This window comes from Bidens hawaiensis, unplaced genomic scaffold (genome assembly GCF_021521415.1).
Source record: "Bidens hawaiensis isolate Kalapana, Puna unplaced genomic scaffold, B.hawaiensis_p1.1 tig00000326_1, whole genome shotgun sequence".
In the NCBI taxonomy this organism is placed as follows: Eukaryota; Viridiplantae; Streptophyta; class Magnoliopsida; order Asterales; family Asteraceae; genus Bidens; species Bidens hawaiensis.
Genome location: NW_027491025.1, coordinates 142,262 through 156,306, shown reverse-complemented (window position 1 = coordinate 156,306; position 14,045 = coordinate 142,262). Strand labels below are relative to the sequence as shown.

At 40.2% G+C, this 14,045-nt stretch overlaps 1 protein-coding gene across 1 annotated transcript; it reads right to left on the bottom strand.

Moving 5' to 3' along the window:
• Positions 1 to 9,179: 9,179 nt before the first annotated feature.
• LOC143621266 (putative mitochondrial protein ymf1) lies at positions 9,180 to 10,111 on the bottom strand. Its single transcript, XM_077092746.1, has one exon. The coding sequence runs from the start codon at positions 9,666 to 9,668 to the stop codon at positions 9,180 to 9,182; it is 489 nt and encodes a 162-aa protein (XP_076948861.1). The 5' UTR covers positions 9,669 to 10,111.
• Positions 10,112 to 14,045: the final 3,934 nt, after the last annotated feature.

Sequence of the window (14,045 nt, the reverse complement as noted above, 5' to 3'; positions counted from 1 at the left end):
TTTTATTAAAAATAAGTTCGAAGTGAGATATAATGATCATGTACACAAATTTCTAGTTTTTTAAAAACTTGAAGCGAACAAATAAAACTATAAAATTGACGGAATAGGGAAAATTTTAAGGGGTTAAAAAACTGTAGCTTATATTTATGTGTTTTGTCTATATATTTATGTATTTATTCGTATATAATTATATATAAAATAAATTAAAAATATTCGAGCCGAACCAAACCGAGCAGACCTTTGCTTGTTGCTTGGCTCGTTTACAAACTGAACCGAGCATAGCGGCTCGTTTACAATCGAGCGAAAAACGAGTGAGCTTTTTCCGAGTAAGTTCGAGCGACGAGCGCAGGGGCGTCTCCGAGATTTTACGTGTCTCGGCCAAACAGAAATTAAAAGGCCCGTAGGACATAACGAGTAACACATATAGACTAATATTTTTAAATGAAAATAACGTTATACAAATGAATATAGAAAAAATATAGTAATTAAATCAGTTACATTAATAGCTAACGCCTTAGCGGTTATTCGTAAAGATCCATTAATAGCTAACGGCTAACATTCTTTACCAAATAGATTTTGGTTTGTGTCCAATAACCTAAACTTTACCAAATGAAGTGTGAATAAAAAAAAGTGGCCCAATACTTTTAAATGAATAAAATCCAATAATTATAAGATGGATTATGGATTATAAATTTATAATCGTACACTAACCCAAGTAAAAGTAACAATTTATTTTACTTTGTATAACTTAAAAAAGAAAAAAAAAACAAAAAAGGAGGAAAACTTAATTTTGAAATGTGTGGTAGAAAAGTAATAATAGAATAATATTTTTACTTATATCGTAATTCTCCAACTTCATACCACTACAACTTTCAAACCCTCCTATTGTAACTTCAAAACCCAGTAGAAAATGTTCCGGCAATAATTTTGTTTTCTTTATTATGTCCGTTTTTTCTTTTAATTTTCTCATTATTTCACAAGCCATTTGTTCAATTTCACTTGTTAATGTTTAAAAAAACCAATATATGTTTAAAAATCTTGTGCCGCTACCGAAATCGTGCCTCGGACGAGGGTGTGGCTCACACACCTCAAGAGCCGTCCCTGAACGAGCGATTTAGATGGTCCTACTTACAAGTTACAAGTACATGTTGGGCGAAAGTTTCTAGAAACTAGTGGGCTTAAGAAATAATTCTGCTATTGTCTTGTTTATTTAAATATACCATTTAGGATTTTCCGTTTAAAATTATTCTGTGACCTAATAATCTAAAATAACTAAGAAACACGTGGAACTGAAAATCCAAACTTCAGCCACCTTAAGAAACTACTTGGCGGATTTATATAGTAAATGGGTGGTTCCTCGAAACTACCTAAGTTTTGAAATAATAATGTATTTATATGCAGAAAATATCATAGGAACCAATTTATAAATTAGAAAGGAACCACCTCATTTACAATACAAGCATTGGTCCAACGGGTAATTGGTTTGTTCAATAACATGATGGTCACAGGTTCGACTTCGGTTCCAGGCGGATTTTTTGGACCTTTTTTTACTGACTCAGCCTTTACACTGTATTCTTGAGTTTTTTTATTTAAGGGATTGGAAAAGAAAAGATAAGAATTTTTTCATTCTTGAGTTTTTTCATTAAAAGAAAAGAACGAGAATGGAAGGAAAAGTTAAGCCTTTTTTCCTTCAAAACTTTCCTGCCAAATATGGCCGGATTGTGAAGGAAAGTTTATATCTCATTACCATATTACTAATTTACCCTATCTTAATTCTCTTTTCCATGTTACTATGAGGACATAATTGTAAAGTTACAATTTTTTTCATATCTTTTTCTTCCAATCTAACTCAAGAATGTAATAAACACTTTCTTTTCTTTTATTTTAACTCGAGAATGCCTTTTATGTATATAATTTCTTTTCCTTTCTTCCTCTATCCAATCTTATCATTTCTTTTCCTTGTATTTTAAACCCGAGACTACAGTGTTAGCCTTATATCAATTAGAGTTTTATAAAGCAATAAAACACACAACGGCTGCCTATCTCCCCTCTTCAAACTCACGTTGTCACACACACGGCTACCAGACGTCCCCGTTCTCTGACCACCGCCATTCCCTGCTACTTCTGGCCGACCACACACCTCTTGCCTTCCTCCAATCCTCCTACCTTTTACTCTTCCTTGAAGTTCGATTGCTCGAATCCACCCACTTTGAAGTTAAGTTTACATTCATTTGTTAAATGTTAATTGTTCTTGATTGTTAATTATTTAAATGTTAAGTTATTTTTTAAATTTAGTTTTAATTTGTTAGATTGTTAGTTTTAATTTGTTAGTTTGTTAGTTTTTGTTACGTTGTTAGTTTTTAATTTGTTAGTTTGTAATTGTTGATTTGTAGATATTATGAATATCAAGAGAGATTTCCAAAGTGAACCATCGAACCTTGGATCATCAAATTGAAAATGTGTGTTAATCCATACACTCTAATAAAAGGCTACAACTTTTGTCAATTTTCACCCCTACATTAAACCTCATCTTTTTAACAATATAATGGTGATATGTAACATCCCGAAATTTCCAAAATGATATTAATTATATTATTTAATAATAGAGGGAAAGTTTACTCGAGTTATCGGGAAATAAATAAATAGAGTAGGAGTTGGTATGGGTCGGGCTAGTGTTGGGTAATGGATTTGGGTTATGGAATTGGGTTATGAAAGAAGGAAGGAGAGTCCGTGGGCTTAAGCCCATGATCCCTAAATATAAATACCATTAACCACCATTCCTCATTCTCACATATTCCATACACACACACCCAAAACACACACGACCCGAACCAAGATCCGAAGGCGAAAACCCGAGCTTGTTGGTGCTGGAACGTTGTGACGGACCAAAACAACATCAAGGCTTAACCGTGTTCGTAGTTCGACTCGTTCAAGATACATTTATAGTTAGAAATCGTTCGTGTAGGTTCGGGTTGATTTTGAGAAATGATAGATCTGAGTTTGTATGGTAAAAACGAATCCAACAAAGCTAATCTTACTGAAAATGGTTATGATTTGATGGGTTAATCGATTGATAAAAAGAACCCGTAACCTATATGCCTAAATCGCACCCTTTAAACATCGATGTTAGGTTGATTTGATGGTTGGGGTTTGTAGGCGCTGGTCAGACGATCCCGTGGGTACCTAAATCGAGTTATTTGGTTAAGAAACGAAGGTGATTAAGGGATTTAAGAACGAACAGTAGCTGCAGACGACAACTTCGCCTGTAAGCTAAGTTCGCCTGATGAACTTCGCCTGCAAGCGAAGTTCGCCTGATGACAACTTCGCCTAAAGCCAAGTTCGCCTGATGACAACTTCGCCTAAAGCCAAGTTCGCCTGATGACAACTTCGCCTAAAGCCAAGTTCGCCTGATGACAACTTCGCCTAAAGCCAAGTTCGCCTGATGACAACTTCGCCTAAAGCTAAGTTCGCCTAAGGTTTAACTTCGCCTAAAGCGAAGTTCGCCTAAGGTTTAACTTCGCCTAAAGTCAAGTTCGATTAGAGAATAGATTAAAACGATAAGTAAAAGTAAGCTAATACTAGGCCACCAGATTAGATCAGGCGAGTATTGATACGTGTAACTTATATAGTCAGCCGAGCACAGTTAAAGAAGGGATTTACAACTATCAGAGGAAGAAGCAGAGTTCAGGTGAGTTTCTAGCCCCATTCCTTATTATGTTTTCGGGGCTGTGTGCATACTCGGTGTGTTGTTAATACATTTATCCTAAGTGATAAGTGTATGCCATATGTGATATATGTGATGGATATGAATGATTGCTTGTCGGTACGCGAACGATCTTCGGATATTGCGCGTACTGTCAGGTTAAAAATAAAGGTACGAATATTATATATCGAAGATGTATGAATATTACAAATGAATACTTGTCGGGGCGTGAACGATCTTCGGATATTGCACGTAACGACAAGGGGTATGGTTGTTAAATGAAGGATGTAAAGAACGCCTAGAGTGTTCTTATGCTATAATGTAATTATTGTATATGTGAAGTATGTGTATACAGGTACACGAATGGTATGTGAGTTCTACGTTCGACATAGTAAGTTAGGATGGCAAATCCCTCTAGCTTCTGTTGGACATAGACTTGGCAGGTGATGGCGTAGTTAAGGACTGCGAGCCTTATACGTGATGTAGATGATAGATGTAAACGTAGATAGAGACGGTGGGCCTTATACGTGTTATAGGAGATAGACGCCAACGTAGATAAGGACGGCGGACCTTATACGTAACGTAGATAAGGACTGCGGACCTTATACGTAATGTAGATAGGTGTCAGCACAGGAAAGGACTGTGGACCTTATACGTGCTTTAGCATAGGGGAGGACTGCGGACCTCGTACGTGCTATGAATTAGGTTGCAACATAGGGAAGGACCGTGGACCTTGTACGTGTTGTGGATGTATGATGGTATAGGGAAGGACCGCGGACCTTGTACGTACCATGAATGGTGAACATAGGTAAGGACTGCGGACCTTTTACGTGTTCACGAACGTGAGTACAGGTATAGACGGCGGACTATGAACGTACTCTCGGTAGACTGAGGTTAGTGATTGTAGATATGTATGTATGTATGGTAGTAAGTATGTATGTAGAACAGAAGGGTAATTAGTTAAGTATGGATATGTATCTTCGGATATGTATGTATGTGTATGTATTGTGTGGCGTCCGATTAACTAGAACTCACTCAGCGTAGCTGACTTTTAGTATGCACGCAGGTGAGTAGGATGAGGCAGCTCGCTTGAGGAGACACGTGGCACTGAATAAGAGGCTGGCATCGGAAGACTCAAGACGTTTAAGTTAATGTTCGTTAATTTTGAAAGACAAAATGATGTTTTAAGACAAGACGTGTTTTGTTATGAAATGTTTTATGAAAGTTTTTATATTCCGCGAAAGTTTTAATGAACTCTGATTTGTACGAACTGTGTTTATGAGTAAATCCGACCCTAAAGTAGGGCTACCGGGTTCGGGGCCTTACAAGTTGGTATCAGAGCAAAGTTCGAGAGATTTAAGCATCCTACATGCTTAGACTCGAACAGAGAATGGGATTTAAGTAAGAAAGGAAAGAAGATGCCAGTTCAAGAATGCCATGTGTCGCTCAAGCAAGATCAGTAAAGATAAAGTGTATGATTAAATGATATATGTTAATGAGAAAGAAAAGATACGTGAACGATAGGGATAGGAATAATTGATTGTTTGATTTGACTAACTGCTTAAGTAGAACCAGCACAAATAGACTCATAAAGGGAAGTGTATAGGACACGGAAAGCAACGTGATCAGCTAGTCACAGCTGGCCACTGTTATTACCTGTTAGCCTTGCTATCCTTGTACTAAATAGTTCCTTGAGTGATGATGTTTGTGTTTTCCCTTTTAGAATAGAATCAAGTGTTACGTGAGGGGATTACCACAGAGAGTCCGCATGTTAGTCAGGTCAAGTAAACCTGCTACTTTCGATTCTGCTGTCGAACTCGCAGAAATGGTCTATGCAGACTTGGCTGCGGATGACGTGGTGGTGGGAGACGAGAAGAAAGAGAAGAAATGGGTCGCTCATGCTAAACGACCCGGTACTCAGTTATGGAACCCCAAAGATAAGAAGCAGAAAGTGTGGGAGAAGAGATCGTGTAAGACCTGCGGAAAGATGCATGGTGGTGAGTGCAAGTGGGGTAGAAGTTCTGATGTTTGTCTCAAATGTGGAAAGGCTCTTGGTGGAGAATGCAGAATGGGGTCGAATGCCTGTTATAAGTGCGGAAAGGTAGGGCATTATGCTAATGAGTGCGGTGCGAAGCCAGCATATTACAAATGTGGCAAGACAGGCCATTTGGCAAGAGAGTGCACTGAAGGATGAGATGAGTCTTGGTACATCGAGGGTCTCATGGACGAGCTACCTTAAATTGCTAAAACACATGACCACCATTCGATGGCTGCAAAGTCAGGAGTAAGGAGGATAACCCAGAAGGCAAAGACGATTCAATAAAGTGTGTAAATATAAGAAGTTTTCCTTTTATAGGGAATAAGTTTGGTTTCGGGGACAAAACCTCTTTAAGGGGGGGAAGACTTGTAACATCCCGAAATTTCCAAAATGATATTAATTATATTACTTAATAATAGAGGGAAAGTTTACTCGAGTTATCGGGAAATAAATAAATAGAGTAGGAGTTGGTATGGGTCGGGCTAGTGTTGGGTAATGGATATGGGTTATGGACTTGGGATATGAAAGAAGGAAGGAGAGTCCATGGGCTTAAGCCCATGATCCCTAAATATAAATACCATTAACCACCATTCCTCATTCTCACATATTCCATACACACACACCCAAAACACACACGACCCGAACCAAGATCCGAAGGCGAAAACCCGAGCTTGTTGGTGCTGGAACGTTGTGACGGACCAAAACAACATCAAGGCTTAACCGTGTTCGTAGTTCGACTCGTTCAAGATACGTTTATAGTTAGAAATCGTTCGTGTAGGTTCGGGTTGATTTGAGAAATGATAGATCTAAGTTTGTATGGTAAAAACGAATCCAACAAAGCTAATCTTACTGAAAATGGTTATGATTTGATGGGTTAATCGATTGATAAAAAGAACCCGTAACCTATATGCCTAAATCGCACCCTTTAAACATCGATGTTAGGTCGATTTGATGGTTGGGGTTTGTAGGCGCTGGTCAGACGATCCCGTGGGTACCTAAATCGAGTTATTTGGTTAAGAAACGAAGGTGATTAAGGGATTTAAGAACGAACAGTAGCTGCAGACGACAACTTCGCCTGCAAGCTAAGTTCGCCTGATGAACTTCGCCTGCAAGCGAAGTTCGCCTGATGACAACTTCGCCTAAAGCCAAGTTCGCCTGATGACAACTTCGCCTAAAGCCAAGTTCGCCTGATGACAACTTCGCCTAAAGCCAAGTTCGCCTGATGACAACTTCGCCTAAAGCCAAGTTCGCCTGATGACAACTTCGCCTAAAGCTAAGTTCGCCTAAGGTTTAACTTCGCCTAAAGCTAAGTTCGCCTAAGGTTTAACTTCGCCTAAAGTCAAGTTCGAAATAGATTAAAACGATAAGTAAAAGTAAGCTAATACTAGGCCACCAGATTAGATCAGGCGAGTATTGATACGTGTAACTTATACAGTCAGCCGAGCACAGTTAAAGAAGGGATTTACAACTATCAGAGGAAGAAGCAGAGTTCAGGTGAGTTTCTAGCCCCATTCCTTGTTATGTTTTCGGGGCTGTGTGCATACTCGATGTGTTGTTAATACATTTATCCTAAGTGATAAGTGTATGCCATATGTGATATATGTGATGGATATGAATGATTGCTTGTCGGTACGCGAACGATCTTCGGATATTGCGCGTACTGTCATGTTAAAAATAAAGGTACGAATATTATATATCGAAGATGTATGAATATTACAAATGAATACTTGTCGGGGCGTGAACGATCTTCGGATATTGCACGTAACGACAACGGGTATGGTTGTTAAATGAAGGATGTAAAGAACGCCTAGAGTGTTCTTATGCTATAATGTAATTATTGTATATGTGAAGTATGTGTATACAGGTACACGAATGGTATGTGAGTTCTACGTTCGACATAGTAAGTTAGGATGTCAAATCCCTCTAGCTTCTGTTGGACATAGACTTGACAGGTGATGGCGTAGTTAAGGACTGCGAGCCTTATACGTGATGTAGATGATAGATGTAAACGTAGATAGAGACGGTGGGCCTTATACGTTTTATAGGAGATAGACGCCAACGTAGATAAGGACGGCGGACCTTATACGTAACGTAGATAAGGACTGCGGACCTTATACGTAATGTAGATAGGCGTCAGCACAGGAAAGGACTGTGGACCTTATACGTGCTTTAGCATAGGGGAGGACTGCGGACCTCGTACGTGCTATGAATTAGGTTGCAACATAGGGAAGGACCGTGGACCTTGTACGTGTTGTGGATGTATGATGGTATAGGGAAGGACCGCGGACCTTGTACGTACCATGAATGGTGAACATAGGTAAGGACTGCGGACCTTTTACGTGTTCACGATCGTGAGTACAGGTATAGACGGCGGACTATGAACGTACTCTCGGTAGACTGAGGTTAGTGATTGTAGATATGTATGTATGTATGGTAGTAAGTATGTATGTAGAACAGAAGGGTAATTAGTTAAGTATGGATATGTATCTTCGGATATGTATGTATGTGTATGTATTGTGTGGCGTCCGATTAACTAGAACTCACTCAGCGTAGCTGACTTTTAGTATGCACGCAGGTGAGTAGGATGAGGCAGCTCGCTTGAGGAGACACGTGGCACTGAATAAGAGGCTGGCATCGGAAGACTCAAGACGTTTAAGTTAATGTTCGTTAATTTTGAAAGACAAAATGATGTTTTAAGACAAGACGTGTTTTGTTATGAAATGTTTTATGAAAGTTTTTATATTCCGCGAAAGTTTTAATGAACTCTGATTTGTACGAACTGTGTTTATGAGTAAATCCGACGCTAAAGTAGGGCTACCGGGTTCGGGGCCTTACATGTTATTATAGTAACCATTCTTAAAACTTATGCTTCAAAATTTTTAAATTTAATATTTACTACCTCTTTTTTTTCAAACATTTGATGTTTATTTAAAATTGTTTTAAAGACTATTGTATAATGACTGTATTAATAGTTTTTAACGGGTTTATTGTTTATTACTAATAATTTATTAAATATTGTATTTTGAAGAATTACTCGTGTAATACATGGGCCTCAAACTAGTCGGGAATAAAACCAAATTTACAACGGCTATATATATATATATATATATATATATATAATTTTCAGTTACGGGTTATGTCACTCATGCACGCTACCCGTCAAAGGAATTTGGGTGGGGGGGACTGTTGCCGTGATACACGGACTACCTTTATTATGGCATGTTAACCGTTGCCACCTTTTTCACCCCGTTTTGTGGTCTTGCAGCTATTTCAATAAATAAGAATATAAAATGATATATAATAGAAGACTTTTTTAGAAGAAAGATTCTATATATTTCCAATCCCTAGTGGTGGTGGGACCAAACAAGATGTATGTCGTCCAACCCAACCTCAGACTCTTTCTTCTCGACCTATTTGACTCTCTAGCCGTAGTTATAGTTATTTATGTGGTATCCCGAGATTGAAGAGATCGAATTCCTCCGGGGAACACACGAAACAAAGATATGAACTAGGTAAATAGAAATGGAAAAGAGATGTTTCTAATTCATCAAAATGAGAAGCTTTTTCTACATTCACATGATCTACTAAAGTAGATCGATATTGCCCATGTAATAAAATCAGATCTTGGTCCATGGAATCCCAAGAAGGTAAGAACTCCAACCTGTCCGATGCTTCTTCGGCCAAATACGATATACAAGTGGGACCTGCACTATGCGCAAGCTGTGCGAAAAAACGCTTCTTTTTTCCGGTTCCGAAACAACTTGGGAGAAATAGGGTTCTACCGGGAAACCATGATTTTTTTAGTTTTCGCCATTGGTTACTAGTTGAGCCACTGGAATGGAATGAGATAAGAATCTCTGGAGATCTTTCCTCTCCGCTTACTCGTAACAGGCTTTCCCTCTGTAGAAGATTTCTTCCAAATGGCATAATTGGGAGATTGATTCCTCGATCTTCAAAGAAAACTGACTCCTCCTACTCCTTCTTCTCCTTTAGGATAGGGTCGTCATTGGTCCTTTTTTTGCACTAAAAAACTAGTCAGTGCAACTAACTGTCTACGTACGAAATTTACAGAACATGGATAAGAAAGCAGGCGGGATAAAAGAAGAGTGAGGTATAGTGAGAAAGCTCACCCCTACCTTTAGACGATAAAGCCTTTTTTTACATCCCATCCTCTAGACAAATCAATTGGAAATGCTACAAGCCATTGTTGTTCTTTTGACGATGAACCACTCCGGTGCAACAAGCTAAAGTGACCTCTACGCTTCACCCCCGGTGCGTAGGGCCGCTCCCCGTGTGCTAGATGGAGGACCAGAAAGTTTGTGTTAAGCATATATTTGGTTCTTTTCTTGTTTAGGCATTTGGTGCCCTCTCTGCCGACCTGCTTAATGGCAGAGCCACCTTCTTTGGCGTCAGTGAGGAGGACATGGCCCGGTCCTATTTCAAACAAAAGAAGCAAAGAAAGGAAATCCTCGTAATGTCATCTTTCTATTCTCTACTTTTGTAATAGAAAGTAGACTCAAGCCTCACCCCTCCGTGTATGTGAATTTCCGAATCTAGTTATATGGACTGATCTTTTTCCGGGTGTATTTTGATACATAGAGATAGACAGGAACTAAGCAATAAGAACAGAATACCAAAGGCTTACTCCCTTTTCTCTCTACTCTATCTATGAAGGCTATGAAGCTTTGTGCTTTCACTTTTTTTTGAATAGGTCTTCTCCCTTTGATCCACGAAGTAGGCAAGCAGGAATCTCTCCCCCTTTCTGTTTATGGATAGGGTATCTTTTATTCCGATTCGTTGATTTCTCCAGCTCTATAGTCGACGATTTAAGGTATTCGATTTCATACAAGCATCAGACTATCATTTCTCGTCATTTTCATAAGTTATTCAATTTGCAATTACAATTACTCTATATCGATTTCATTTTCCGATTGGTTAAAGTATGGAATTTTTCTATGATAATGATGGTAATGATGATACATGTTGATGTTTTAGGTTGTTCATGTGAGTTTAGAGTATTAATCGAAGAGAGTAGTTAAATTTGATTGTTAAGGATTTTAATTCATCCTATATGCCTATGTATTTTAGATATTAAACTTGTTGAGTTGGATACATGTGTTTATAATGGAATTTACAACATTAGCTTCGAACATGTTTACATTAAAGTTTGAGGCACACCAAGTGTTCGATAAAATGCCACAATGAATAAACTATGGGATTTAAATGGAAAATGTGACATTAACTTGTGTAGAGATATATATGCATGGTAAATATTAGGTCCTTTATTTATTAATTTCAGATGATCATAATCATGATTTTCTTATGTATGAGATCGTTAATTCTTTACTTAGTGTATTATGACCGATCAATGAAAACTGGAACCTGATAGGCAGATTGTTAATTCTATATTTTTTGTATTATACTGTTCACTTTGATTATATCTCTTCGGTGTGTGTATTTAGCCCGTGTTGATGGGATATTGTTGGATCATTCTTTTACTATTTCAATCACTTAATTGTTGAAACTGACCTTGGTTATCTAAAGACTAAAACTGAATTGAGTATGTTTAAAAAAATTTAGATAAAGAGCACATTAAACTTTACATAAATAGGCTATCTTTTTTGGTAACTTGCATAAGCTAGGAGACAAAATGGAAATGACATTTTGTGGTCATTATGTTATCTTCATGGCAATTTTTCAAGTACGCTGATAAGTGATAACATATTCATTGTTACAAGTTCAGTCACTGATATAATTACATATTGAAGAGGTATGTACCCGCCTCAACACCGAGCAAGGCGGGTCAACCCATAAGATAAAGACATTATGAAGGCACAAAGCCAAAACCTATGCGCATGGCGCATACAAAACATGCTCAGGCATCATATGCCCAGGCACACATATGCTCGCGCATCACGTATGCGCGCGGCGCATCAGCGCGCGACGCATATCACATGCTCGTGCATACCACATCTGCCCAGGCACACATATGCTCGCGCATCACATATGCGCGCGGCGCATCAGCGCGCGGCGCATATCACATGCTCGTGCATATCACATCTGCGCATGAAATATCTGCGCGTGAGAATAAAGAGAAGACCTCGCGCATCCTCAGGATTGGCGCATATCACACATGCACATAATCGACCTCGTCCTTATCCAAATCAGGATTAGGCAACCTTGATTGTGCACGTCAGACAACCTTCCAGAAGGCATCTTTTTAAGGAGTAAGAATATGCTGATGTTGACAGCTGCCAAATGAAAGGTCGACAACTCAGCATGACACATGTGCTACCACGTGATTACAACCAACGAGAAAGCGCCAGGTGTCCCAGAGGACACGTGGCGCAGTGCGATTGGAGGAGGCCAACGAGGTTGAGCCCAACCAGTGGAAACCCTAGCACTATAAATACAGCATCAACTCCACTCTGATGACACATTCATACTCAATCATTGACAGTTACAGGCAGTGATATCACATTCAATCATATTGAATTACATTCACTCACAGTCAGTTACATACAAACACACAGTCTCACAATCATAGAGTATTGAGCTATTAAGCAATACTCTTGAGATTCCCTTACACACATTATTATCTTCTCCACCATATACTTATTCTCACGCCGGAGGGTTACCCCAAAGAGGACCCCTCTGTCCCTTTCTGAGGGGTAAGTTAACGGCGTTGTTCATTTTGTAGGTGGAAGAACACGGATCCAGAAGAACCATCGGTGAAATAGTACAATCAAAACCCGAGGAAAGTAGATCTGCTACCAGCGAGTAGATCCACGTTTCTTCATTGGCGCCATCCACTGTTACATCGGCAATCAGATCTCATCAGATCTACATAAAAAAAAATCAATCACCATGGTTTCTGGCGTTCACAACGTTGATCAAGCTCTGGAGGATATTGAACGTGAGGGTGTTAACGACGGACAGCAGGTTCTGAGGGTTCCGCGTGATTCTACGCGTACCACCAGCAACCGTCCCTTCGTCACAACCCCTCACGGCCAGACTGAAACTCCTCCAGACGATCTCACGTTACAAAATATGGCCGGCGCGAAACTGAAAGGACCAATGGGTCCAGAAGAAGAAACAAATGATCCGAATGAATGGCTCATAAACGAGCAGCGGCGTCTGATGGAAAAGTACAATGAAATGGTCAAACAGAAGAAGCTAGCCGACCAAACACAAAGGCAAGCGTTTGATAAGCAGACTACAAAAAGGCCGCGCGCGCCAGAAGAAGGACATTCTGTTCACACTGCACACACTGAGTTCAGTGATGAAGAAGTGCATAGCATGAGGAAGACGCGGGATACTCATGCAGGAGGCTCACAGCTCCGCGCGCCTGTGAACATGGCGCCTGGAGCCAGAGCCGATCTGGATCTGCACATGCCGTACAGCCCACCAGTCAGAGGGCAAGTGGACGTAACCACACCCTACAGACCAGCCATCTTGGTGAAACACTCAAAGTTCACTGCGCGCATCGCGCAGGCTCCCATCCAGCACAAGACCAAGATGCCAAGTGGTTTGGGTAAATATGACGGCACGACAGATCCAGACGATTTCTTGCAAGGTTTTTACAACACGGGAAACCTAGAGAGCTGGACGATGCCAACATGGTGTCATATGTTTGCTCGCTGCCTAACGGGCGCGGCGCGGGTATGGTTCGAGAGCTTGCCGACTGGGCAAATTGATGGGTTTGAGGAACTATTAGAAAAGTTCCAAGCCCACTTCGTACAGCAGCGCAGGCATACGCGCGATCCTGATGACATCATGCACTGCGTACGCAGGAATGATGAAACGATTGAAGATTACATCACTCGGTTCAATCAGGAGTCTCTGGCAATCGGAGGTATAACCGAGCAACTCCTGCGCGTGGCCTTTATACAAGGCGCGCGCAGTGATCAATTACGACGAGCTCTCGTAAGCAAAGATGGCATGCCCACCACGTGGGCCAAGTTAATGGAGGCATCGCGAGTTTTCGCGAGAAATGAAAAACAGATTGCCCAAGATAGGGCAAGAGAAAGAGCGCATCAGGCTGAATCACCGCGCAGCAAAGAGAAGAGGGCCAAACAGAACTCTGTATGGTCCAGGTTGCAGCCAACAAGTTTTTCTTCCGCAGAAAAGCAAGCGCAACCAAACTCACCCCAGCCCCAAAAAGATGTTTGTAATCGCGGGGATGGTGACAAGAGGGAGGGCGGCAGAGATCCTAGCAGACCTCTGCCAAGAATATGGACTCCCCTCACTAAAACACCTTCACAGGTGTTAAGTACTGAGAATGTTCAATTCAAGCCCCCCAAG